The 11,843-nt window shown below is 57.4% G+C and overlaps 1 protein-coding gene across 1 annotated transcript in view; it reads left to right on the top strand.

The window, feature by feature from the left end:
• Window positions 1-3,422: 3,422 nt before the first annotated feature.
• SLC17A7 (solute carrier family 17 member 7) overlaps window positions 3,423-11,843 on the top strand; it is a 13,522-nt gene continuing 5,101 nt past the window's right edge. The window contains exons 1-7 of the mRNA XM_017500561.2: window positions 3,423-3,662; window positions 8,007-8,259; window positions 10,097-10,215; window positions 10,505-10,619; window positions 10,698-10,785; window positions 11,152-11,238; window positions 11,331-11,537. Of these exons, the coding sequence (XP_017356050.1) occupies window positions 3,601-3,662; window positions 8,007-8,259; window positions 10,097-10,215; window positions 10,505-10,619; window positions 10,698-10,785; window positions 11,152-11,238; window positions 11,331-11,537 (931 nt within the window). The 5' untranslated portion in view covers window positions 3,423-3,600. The remainder of the gene's footprint in view (window positions 3,663-8,006; window positions 8,260-10,096; window positions 10,216-10,504; window positions 10,620-10,697; window positions 10,786-11,151; window positions 11,239-11,330; window positions 11,538-11,843) is intronic.

Genomic DNA, 11,843 nt, shown 5'->3' with positions numbered 1-11,843 from the left:
TACTAAAAATACAAAAAATCAGCTGGGCATGGTGGCACGTGCCTGTAATCCCAGCTACTCAGGAGGCTGAGGCAGAAGAATTGCCTGAACCCAGGAGGCGGAGGCTGCGGTGAGCTGAGATCGCGCCATTGCACTCCAGCCTGGGTAACGAGAGCGAAACTCCGTCTCAAAAAAAAAAAAAATAAATAATAATAATAAGTAATTGTCAATACCCTCCTCTTCTTTAGCGAATCCTAGGAGCCATAAATAAATGGAGGAATTTCAGTGGTAAGTGCTCAAAGCACAATGTGAATTGGTGGGGCGAGGTGGTGTACGCCTGTGGTCCCAGCTACGCGGGAGCCTGAGGTGGGAACCCAGGGAGGTTGAGGCTGCAGTGTGCTGCTCCTGGGCGACAGAGTGAGACCCTGCCTCAAAATGGAAGGGAGAAAGGAGGGGAGGGAGGAAGGAAGGGAGGAAAAAGGAAGTAAGGAAAAAAGAAAGAGAAAGAAAAAAGAGGGAGGGGAAAAGAAGGAAGGAAGAAAGAAAGGAGAAAGAAAGGGGAGAGAAAGGAAGGAAGAAGAGTAAAGAAGAAAAGGAAGGAAGGGAGGGAGGGAGGGAGAAGGCAGGCAGCCAATCACAATGTGTCTGTAATGGGGTGAATTGGGAGGGATAGGGAGAGAAGATGGGGGAAGAAGTCAGGATGGGAGTGACTTCGGGTAGGGTCTTTCCGGCCGCAGAATGAATGAGCGAACGTGGATATTGTGACCACCAGGGGGCGCAACGTATCACTGCCCATAGTTTCAGAGAACTACAACTCCCAGCGGCCCTCGGAGTGCGCGGCCCTTCTCAAGCGAACGGTGAGGCTTAGAGGCCGCTGGAACTTGTAGTTGGGACTGGGGAGCCGCTGCAGGAGGCCAAGTAACTCATTCCCAGGTCCTGAAAAAGTGTGGGGCTGGGTCGTTTCTTCCTTCCTCTGTTTCCATGGTGATGGTTTCGGCAGAGACCCAGCTTTTGGCAGCGGCGGGGCCCCTTCCCACTCCCTCCTCTTCACCATCTGCTCCACCCTCACACCTGGCCCGGAGCCGCAACCACCGCCTCCGCACCCGGGCCGGAGACTCTGCAGCCACTGGGTGGCGCGTGTGAGCGGCTCCCGCGCTCCTCTTTTCAGCCCCGTGAGTCTCGGTCCCTACCTCCCTCCTGCCTCAGACCTGCAGCCTCCTCCGTTCTGGGGTCCCAGAGGTTTCGCAAAACTGTGAGACCCAGAGACCTAGACAGTCAAGGCTGGAAGCGAGAGCCTGCGGCGGTCAGTGGCTTCCCGGCCACCCCATCCTTGGCGCCCGCCCGCCGCGCCGCCTGCTCCTCCCACCCCACCACGCGCCACATCATGAAAATTTAATACCAAATGCATTTGCGGCCCGACGCGGGGAGCTAGTGGGGAAAGGATCACCCTCCTGGGGCCTGGATCTGGAGGTGGACTCACCGCCGGGAGATGGGCTGGTCTGAGGACCTGAGGGGGTGGGGGTAAGAGGCGGGGCTCTAATCCCAGAGGGGCGGGGCTGGAAATCAGGGGTGGAGACAGGGTTCAGTGGGCGGGGACAGATCCCATAGGGCGGGGCAGGACTGGGAGGGCGGGGACAGATTCCAGTGGCGAAGGTCAGCAGTCAGAGGCCGGGGACAGATCCCGGGGGTGGGGGCAGGACTGGAGGGCCGGGAGAGATCCAAGGGGCGGAGGCCAGCACTCAGTGGGCGGGGCCAGATCTCATGGGGTGGGGCCAGAGATCGGTGGGCGGGGACAGATTCCGGGGTGTGGGCAGGACTCGGAGGTCTAGGGCAGATCCCAGTGGCGAGGGTCAGAAGTCGGAGGGCGGGGACCGATCTTATGGGGCGTGGGCAGGACTGGGAGGGCAGGAACAGATCCAGGGGGCGGGAGTCAGAACTCGGTGGACGGGGACAGATCCAGGGGACAGAGAAAGATGCAATTGGGACGGGGTAAAATTCAGGTGGCAAGAACAGATTCCGGGGGCCAAGGACAGAACTCGGAGGGCGGGGACAGATCCCAGGGACAGATCCTAAGAGGAGGGGATGCAACTCCAAGGGTGGGGAAAGAACTTAGAGGGCGGGGGCAGAACTCAGGTCAACGAGAGATCCTCAGGGAGGAGACAAATTCAGAAGGCGGGAGGAGACAAATTCAAATGCCAGGGGGTGCGGATCACAGTTTAGGGGGCGGGGACATATCTCAGCCGGTGGAGACAGAGCCCAAATAGCGGAATGGATCCCCGGGAGCTAGGGAACAACTCAGAGCGCGGACAGAACCCATAGGATCCGGAAAATAACACAGTGGGGAGACTATGGGGTCGCAGCTGGCACTGGTGGGGGTGTGTGAAATACATAACTGTGGGGGACGGAAGCCAGAGGAAGGAAATCGGGGTTAGGGAATGAAACTCAGGGAGAGAAGCAACAGGGAGGAGAGCGGCGCGGGAGGGAGAATAGAGCTGAAGGAGTTTGGGATTCAAAGGGGAAAGATGGAAACTCAGGAGGGGATGGAGCTCAAGGGTGACGAACCCGGGTGGCCAGAGGGACGAGGGGAGGACGACAGGTGGATCGATGTAGGAGTTGGACTTCAGGAGAGAGAATTTTCTTTTTTTTTTTTTTTGAGACGGAGTTTCGCTCTTGTTACCCAGGCTGGAGTGCAATGGCACGATCTCGGCTCACCGCAACCTCCGCCTCCTGGGTTCAGGCAATTCTCCTGCCTCAGCCTCCTGAGTAGCTGGGATTACAGGCACACGCCACCATGCCCAGCTAATTTTTTGTATTTTTAGTAGAGACGGGGTTTCACCATGTTGACCAGGATGGTCTCGATCTCTTGACCTCGTGATCCACCCGCCTCGGCCTCCCAAAGTGCTGGGATTACAGGCTTGAGCCACCGCGCCCGGCTAGGAGAGAGAATTTTCTTTGAATGAGAAAGGAAATAACTCCTTGGATGAGACCTTTGGAATTGGGGATGAGGTGGGATGGGGATGGAATTGCTGGGGGGGCAGGGAGTGTGTCCGAGTCCAGGGGCGAAGGAACTGGAGGATGAACTAGAGGGAAAGTCAGAGAAGACAGGATTGTGAGGGACGAAAATGCAGGGCAAAATTAGGGGGAACAGAAGTGGGGGAGACAAATGATGGGGATAAGAACTCAGGAGAGGGGAGAAAATCTGGGTAGGAACCATGGGGATGGAACGTGGGTAGGGGGAGTAGCTTGGGGAAGGAACAGAATTGGGGGACGTGAACTCGGAGGCGTGAGTTCGGAACCCAGAGGCGTGGTCTTGGGAGGCTTCGTGGGGGACGGGACGAGGATGAAAGGGCTGAGAGGGGGGCGGGTCTGGCAGACGAGGGGCGGGGCCTGGTGGGGCGGGGGCGGGGCCTCCAGCGCCCCGCCCCCGGCGCTGAGTCCTGTGACAGCCCCCGGGCCGCCTGCACTCGCAGCCTCCTTCCCCCCGAGCGGAGCTGCGGGGCCGGCCGGGCCGGGGCGGACCCCGGGAACCCGGACGCGGCCGCCCGGGCCCGCGGGCGGGGGGATCAGTGGGGGGGACCGGCAGGGTGATCGGCGGGGTGACCGGCTGCAGGAGCCGCCACCATGGAGTTCCGCCAGGAGGAGTTTCGGAAGCTAGCGGGTCGTGCCCTCGGGAAGCTGCACCGGTGAGCCTGGCGAGGGGTCCCGGGAGGAGAAGAGTGGGAGGATCCGAGGAGGATGCTATTTCCCACCTGGGAGAAGACTGACAGATGGAGAGCGATACCCCGGCATGGGGGTCCACCCATCTGTCCAGCTTTCTCCCGTGGGCTCCGACGGCGCCGTTCGCCCTGGTCGAGTCCTGTCCATTATCCTGTTCATTTTCCTGCGTCCCCCCAACCCGGCTCCACGCTTTCTCTGGTGCTGTAAATTCCTTTCTCCCGGGTCTCTGGTTCCCTCCCCCACCATTTCTGGGTCTCTGTCCCCGTCTCTCTCTGGGTGTTTCTGCCCCCTTTCTCTCCGGGTTCCCGTCTCTCTTTTTCCAGATCTCCACTCGCTTCTCTCGGGGTCCCTCCTTCTCCCTAGATCTCTGCCTCGGCTTCTTTGCGTCTCTGTCCCCCTCTTTCTGGTTTTCTGGCTATTGCTCTCAATGGATCTCTCTCCACCCCTGACTTGGAGTCTCTGTCCTCCTCTCTCTGGGTCTCTCCACCTCCCTGGATCTCTGCTTCCCTCCTTCTCTGGATCTCTGTCCCCGTCTCTGGGTTTTAATTCTACCACCATGGGTCTCTCCGTCTCTGTGTCTTCTTCCGTTTCTGCCTGGCACGGAGTTTAATCTGCAGCTAAAGCGGATTGGGGCTCATAGCCTGTTGTCCTTGAGGGGTTAAGCTGGGTGGAAGAAGTCAGAGCACCCTGGGTCCCTGGGAGAGAAAGGAGTTGGAGGCCGAATATGTTGGCTCCTGGGGTATAGGACAACCTTCCCAAAGGATATAGGCTGGAGCTGAGAAGGACTCCCTCCCAGCCAGGATGATAACCCCAGTGACCCAGGTGTCCCCAGGGTAATCTGGACACCTCCCTACAGCCTCTCACCCCCAAACCCAGCTTTGGCTCCAAGTCAGAGAAATTACTCAGCTGCGGAAAAGCCTAAAAATATATCTGGCCACAGTGCACGAAGGAGATGGCCTCATCACACCATGCCCCTGCCGCCATGCCCTCAAGGCCTATCCCCTTGGCCCACAGGCCCTGACTCTGTCTTTTGTTGAGCTTTAGTCCATCTCACTAGGCCAAGGCAGTCCTTTGCTAAGTCTAACATCAGTCTTACTGCTGCAGATCACCTCTTAGCTCCAAAGTTACCCCACCCTCTAGTAACATGAGAGACAAGAATAAGGCTGGACAGAAAGCAGGGGGAGCAGGAGGATGGCGCAGTGACGGGGTTTGGTGGTGGAGGGGAAGCTGAGATAACCTCACCCCTTCTCTTTCCAATTTTCCAGCCCCTCCCCACCCTTTTTCTCGCCTCCTTTCACGAGTCTCTCAAAATACCTCAGTGTGAAGTCAGGAGAATGAGAGAGGGAGAAAGAGACGTGCTGGTGGAGGGGCTGGGGGTGGCAGTGGGAGGGATGTGTTCCTTAGCCACCCCCCCCCCCCCCCGCTAGTCTCTGCCTCTCAGTTTCTCGTCTGTGCTTGGGTTTCTCGAAGTCCATCTCTCCTGGCTCTCACATCTCTGAGTTACCTCCTGGGTCCCCAGAGATCCCCCAGGTCTGGCCAGGACCATCAGCAGGGAGTTTGCACAGAGAAGAGCATTTGCATCCAAAGCCTGGGGTTCACCCTGCTGGTTGGAGGGAGAGGGGAATACTCTATATTGGACACAACATGTTGATCCCATTGAATCCTCTAGACAAAGATGGAGAAACTGAGGCTCCATTCTGGGGCTGGGGGGATCAGTGGATAAGTTCGAGCCCCATGATTTGAACCCAGGTCAGTCTCCCTCCCAAGCCTGGGACAGAGATCTTCCTTGAGATGACTGATGTCACAGCTGGTCGGGGGGAGCTCCCTGGCATGCAGGGCGACTTGGGACAAGGACATGGGGGAAGGGGATGCCGGAGAGATGAGAACCCAAGGTGCCTCCTTTCTGAGAGGCAGGTCTTGGGCAGGGGGATGCTGAGGGCCAGTAAAGGATCAGGTCCCATCACTGTTCTTGACTGTGACCTTGGAGCGCCACTTCTGCTCCCCGAGCCTCAGTTTCCTTAGTTGTACAATGGGAAGAGAAGAGAGTGCAGAGGGACAGCAGGAGACAAAGACGTGGGGGAATGGACAGAGATCCTGAGAGAAGGAGAGAAAGGGACAGAGAGAGAGGCAGGTTGAGAGAGAGACAGAGACAGAGAGAGAAGCTGAGCCATCTCGCTTTTGCGTCATGGCCTCTGAAGTGTTGCTTTTCCTCATTGCCAGGTCCTCCGCCCTGAATGTGGGGCATTCGGGGGGGCGGGAGGGGGAGAGGGATTTCCATCTAGGGTCTCCCCTCTTCGTCCTTGTCCTCTGCAAAGCATCGGGGCCACCTTCGTCTCTGCGTCCTTGGTCATCTTGCTCTAAAATGATTGAGATCACCTCGAAGTTCCCTCTTTATTCTCTTGCATGTTTCCTCTTGCCCCCATTTTATGGATGTGGGATACTAAGACCCCCTCCCCTCCATTTAGAAAGGCTTGATTAGAGATCTGACATCTCCTAATATTAACAAGGAATCTCAAATTTCAGGGGCTGCAATCACATCTTGAGTTTCAGGGTCAAATATCACCTGATGTCAACCTAGGTCAACGTCTAATCTCATTGGCTGATGTATTCTGATGGGTGGGGGGAGTCCCTGCCATCCGGTACTATTGAACCCTAGTGGGTTCAATCCCCGCTGTCTCTGGCCTTCTGTCTTCTTCCTCTTAGGGTCTCATTCTTGCTCCCCCTGGGTTCTGTCCACTCCACGGCTTCTCTCACCCACCCCTGTTTCTTAACCGCCCCTCCCCACCTCCTTAAGTTCTAAGATGGGGAGGGGTTGCTGTGTTCTCGCAGCACTTCCACCTCCCTCCTCCTGGACCGTCTGGCTGTTCCTTCCTCCCCCGTCCCAGTCTCCCTCGCCTCCATCTGTTCCAGCCCTTCCTGGGATCCAGCCCGATCCCCTGGCTGCCTACCCACCTCAGAGAAGGGCCGCACCTCACAGATCACGTCTCCAGCCTCTCTAGCCTCTGTTTCCCAGGCTCTCCATCTTTCTCTCACATTCGGGATCTCTGTTCTCTTTTTTCTGCATCTATGTCCTATCTCCTGGGTTTCTGTCCCCACCTCTCTTTGGGACTCTGTCTGCCTCCCTCTCTAGGTTTCTGTCTCTTCCCTCTGTAGGTCTCTGTCCCCCTATTTCTGAGTCTCTGTGTTCCTCTCTGTGTGTTTCTGTCACTCTCTGTCTCTGTCCGTCTCCATCTCTGGGTCTCTGTGACCCCCTCTCTCTGAGTCTTTATCCCTCTCCCTCTGGGTCCCCCTCTCTCTCTGAGTCTCTGTCCCCCTCTCTGTCTCTGGGTCTCTGTCTCCCTCTCTGTCTCTGGGTCCCTGTCCCCCTCTCTGTCTCTGGGTCTCTGTCTCCCTCTCTGTCTCTGGGTCTCTGCTCCCCTGTCACTCTCTCTCCCTCCCTGTGGGTCTCTGTTTCTTCCTCTCTGGATCTCTGTCCCCCTTTCTCTGCTCCTCTCTCCCTTCTTCTATCTGTGACCCCCACCCCGGGCCTCTGTGCAACTCCCCCCATCTCTAGTCACCCTCTTTTTGGGTCTTTCTCCACCTGTCTGAAGGTACCTCTCTCTGCAGCCTCTCCCTGGGTTTGAGGCAGCCCTCCAAATACCCTCTCCGTCATCACAGACTCGATTCTGGATCCAGAACGGGCGGGGGCGAGAGTCACGCTGGGGAATGAGCCAATCCCCCTACCAGGGCCATCTGTCCCCTGCCAGGACACCACCCGCCACTCCCCCTCCCTACCCCCTAGGCTGACAGCCTGGACTCAAGGTTCCCTAGGGATGCCCGGAACGGGCTGCTGGATTCCCAGGGTCCTGGACATCTCCCCACCCCCTAGCAGAAGTGGCTGAGAAGCATCTGTTCTTTTGACACCTTTGCTGAAGCATCTCCTTAGCACCTTTTGCTTCCTCGAATAGACTCTTATCCGGGAGAGGTGGCTGGAGTGGGCCTCCGAGTGGGGGCACAGGCTCTTGAATCCTATAAGGTTGTCTGGGGTCTAAAACTCCTGAGTTGAGGGATTTGACAGAGCTGGGGAGTGGGGGAGGGAAGGCCCTCAGTGTGAAGAAGGAGGGGGCTGGGGCCTGAATTCCCGGTCTGAGGGAGACAGAGGATTTCTGGGCACTGGGGGAGCGAAGGAAGCCAGGGACCTGGACTCTTGTAAAGGAGGAGGTCTTGAATTCTGGGTCTTGAAAAGCAGATTTTGTCCTGGATCCTGTGTCTTGGGTCGGAGGGGGCTGGGGGCCTGGACTTCCGAGTCTCTGGCTCTTGCTGCCCCGCAGCCTTCTGGAGAAGCGGCAGGAAGGCGCGGAGACGCTGGAGCTGAGTGCGGATGGGCGCCCGGTGACCACGCAGACCCGGGACCCGCCGGTGGTGGACTGCACCTGCTTCGGCCTCCCTCGCCGCTACATTATCGCCATCATGAGTGGTCTGGGCTTCTGCATCAGCTTTGGCATCCGCTGCAACCTGGGCGTGGCCATTGTCTCCATGGTCAATAACAGCACGACCCACCGTGGGGGCCACGTGGTGGTGCAGGTAGCTCAAGGCCTGATCCCTCGAAGAGCCCCGCCCCGCCCCCGAGCTCCGCCCACGCCCCATGACGTCACATTTGCCCACAAACGCCCAGGTCACGCCCCTTCTGAAACGCTTCCGGAGTAGCCCCGCCCAACCCTTGCGTCCCTTAGTTCGGACCTCGCCTTAGGGGCCTCTGTTTCCTAAGCCCCTCCCTGATGTAAATGAAGCCCCGCCCTTATTTCCAGCGGCTTGGTTGAAAAAGGTAGACTCCGCCCCAGCATCAGATTCCCTATGGGCTGCCCCTGCCCCATTTTGGGCCTACTAGCAAATTTGATCATGCCGGTACCCCAAGCCCATGTCCCCAGGTCACATTTATTTAATCCCAGTCCCATCTCAGGTTCCTCCCTGAATTTGATCCTGGCTCTTTTGAAGCCTTGCCACCGCCTACGTCCCGCTCCATGTGTTCTGTCCCTTACCTAAAGACCCACTGGGTCTCCCAGGCTACGGTGCAGTGGCGCCGTCACTCTGTCGCCCAAGCTACAGTGCAGTGGCAAAATTACTGCAGCCTTGAACTCCTGGGCTTAAGTGATCCTCCTGCCTCAGCCTTCTGAGCACCCTACCCAGCTAACTTTTTTTTTTTGAGACGGAGTTTTACTCTTGTTGCCCAGGGTGGAGTGCAATAGTGTGATCTCTGCTGACAGCAGCCTCCACCTCCCGGGTTCAAGCGATCCTCCTGCCTCAGCCTCCCGAGTAGCTGGGATTACAGGCATGCGCCACCATGCCGGGCTAATTTTGTATTTTTAGTAGAGACAGAGTTTCTCCACGTTGGTCAGTCTGCTCTCAAACTCTCGACTTCAGGTGATCTGCCCGCCTCAGCCTCCTAAAGTGCTGGGATTACAGGCGTGAGCCACCGCGACCAGCCTTATTTTTATCTTTGTAGAGACAAATCTCATTATGTTGCCCAGGCTGGTCTTGAACTCCTGGGCTCAAGGGATCCTCCTGCCTTGGCCTCCGTCCTGGGAGTACAGGCATGAGTCACCGCGCCCTGTCCTTTCTCCTATTTTAATTTCAGCACAGGCCTTGTCCCTGCATCAGAAAAAAGTCCTGATTTGTGTTTTTGTCCTACCTGAAGCTCCTCCCCTTGCTCCCTTACAATCTGGCCTGCCCCTTTGGCTGCTTCCTGTCCTGCCTGGACCCTGTGACCGTCACTCCGCAAACAGCTCATAAAGTGGATAGAATTGGAGAGAGTTGGCTGGACGCGGTGGCTCACGCCTGCAGTCCTAGCACTTTGGGAGCCAAGGCGGGCAGATCACAAAGTCAGGAGATCGAGATTATCCTGGCCAACATGGTGAAACCTGGGTCTCTACTAAAAATACAAAAATTAGCTGGTCGTGGTGGCGGATGCTTGTGATCCCAGCTACTTGGGAGGCTGAGGCAGGAGAATCGATTGAACAAGGGAGTCAGAGGTTGCAGTGAGCCAAGATCACGCCACTGCACTACTCCAGCTTGGGTGATAGAGCAAGACTCCGTCTCAAAAAAAAAAAAAAAAAAAAAGGTGGAGTCATCATCATACATAGGCCCATAGGCTTTCACGGAGGCAAAAGCAGGCAACAAAGCAAGGCTTCTAGGTGGTAAGGGACCCCGTTGTTACGGCAGAATAGGCCCTAGCAACGTGGAAGAGCAGAGTTCGCAGATCTTAATTGACAGAAAGATAGTGTGAGCTCTGATTGGCAGGCATTTGGAGGCGGGAGTGGTTCCTTGTTGCCGATTGGTCGAGGCGCTAAGCCTGTGGGTGCTGATTGGTGGAGCGGCAGAGCCGGGGTCGGGCGCCTGATTTAAGGTACATATTGCCCTGCAGAAAGCCCAGTTCAGCTGGGATCCAGAGACTGTCGGCCTCATACACGGCTCCTTTTTCTGGGGCTACATTGTCACTCAAATTCCAGGAGGATTTATCTGCCAAAAATTTGCAGCCAACAGGTACAGTGGTGGGGTCTCAAAGTGGGCGGTAACAATAGTTGTGTGGGTGGAGTTAGAGGGCGTGCGTGGTCTTGAATTTGGGGGCTGGCTCTGGGAACTGGGAGGAACCTGGGTTTGGGGGTGGGTCTTACAGAAAGGTGGGGCTTGCGATTAAAGAAGGTGGAAGTCAGAGAGGTGGGAGGACCTGGGGTTCTGGGGAACACTGGGTCTCGCTTGCCCTGGGCTGGAAAGGCAGAATCCTAGGCTTGGCAGGATAGCGTGGACCGTTTTCTCTGACCGTTCCCATCAGGGTTTTCGGCTTTGCTATTGTGGCAACATCCACTCTAAACATGCTGATCCCCTCGGCTGCCCGCGTCCACTACGGCTGTGTCATCTTCGTGAGGATCCTGCAGGGGTTGGTAGAGGTAAATCCCTGCCTGATGCGACCCTGCCCTCGATCGGACCCCGCCTCTTCTCAGTCACCTTCGTTTTCTCCTCTTTAGGGGGTCACATACCCCGCCTGCCATGGGATCTGGAGCAAATGGGCCCCACCCTTAGAAAGGAGTCGCCTGGCGACGACAGCCTTTTGCGGTGAGAGGAAGTGGGATCCTGACTCCTGAATCTGAGGGAGGAGGGGCTGGGCCTGGACTCCTGGGTCTGAGGGAGGAGGGGCTGACGCCTGGACTCCTGGGTCTGAGGGAGGAGGGACTGGGTCTGGACTCCTGGGTCTGAGGGAGGAGGGGACTCTGGATCTGGACTCCTGGGTCTGAGGGAGGAGGGGCTGGGCCTGGACTCCTGGGTCTGAGGGAGGAGGGGCTGGGCCTGGACTTCTGGGTCTGAGGGAGGAGAGGCTGGGGCCTTTAATTCCATGTCTTGAAAGGTGGGGGTAGTGGGGGTCCGTGCCCCTGGATCTGAGGGAAGATGGGCCTGTTCTCTCTCCTGCATCCTCCCGCTTAGGTTCCTATGCTGGGGCGGTAGTCGCGATGCCCCTCGCTGGGGTACTGGTGCAGTACTCAGGATGGAGCTCCGTTTTCTATGTCTATGGTGAGGGACCCGGATGCCTGGTTCCCGGTGGCGCTGGGGCAGAGAAGGGCCGGTCCTCACCCTGCTCCTCTCCCCCTCCCGACCCCCCCTAGGCAGCTTCGGGATCTTCTGGTACCTGTTCTGGCTGCTCGTCTCCTACGAGTCCCCCGCGCTGCACCCCAGCATATCGGAGGAGGAGCGCAAGTACATCGAGGACGCCATCGGGGAGAGCGCGAAACTCATGAACCCCCTCACGGTCTGGACCCAAGTCTTTGGGGAAGGGGTGGGGAGACTTAGCAGGCCTCGAACCTGCACAGCGTGTAGATCAGGAATGGCTCCTGAAGACTTTAGAGGAGACCGACTGGAACGCAAAGAGAGGGGCTAGAACCTAGGAGGCGATTGCAACCAGCAGAGGACGGGATATGCAGGTGCTGCGGGCGGGGTTAGGTCGGGGGTTGAGCAGGATTAGAACCACCGATGGGGCCTGGTTAAAGCCAGCAGAGAAGGGATTAGAATGGGGGGGGGTTTGCTTAGACCTTGGATTGAGGCTGGATTTTGGGGGCATTTTTGCATAAAAAGAGACTCCTAGGGCAGGCTCAGAGGCTTCCGCCTGCAATCCCAACACT

This window comes from Cebus imitator, unplaced genomic scaffold, assembly GCF_001604975.1.
Source record: "Cebus imitator isolate Cc_AM_T3 unplaced genomic scaffold, Cebus_imitator-1.0 Scaffold266, whole genome shotgun sequence".
NCBI classification, from domain to species: Eukaryota; Metazoa; Chordata; class Mammalia; order Primates; family Cebidae; genus Cebus; species Cebus imitator.
This window is presented reverse-complemented; position numbering and strand designations above follow the sequence as displayed.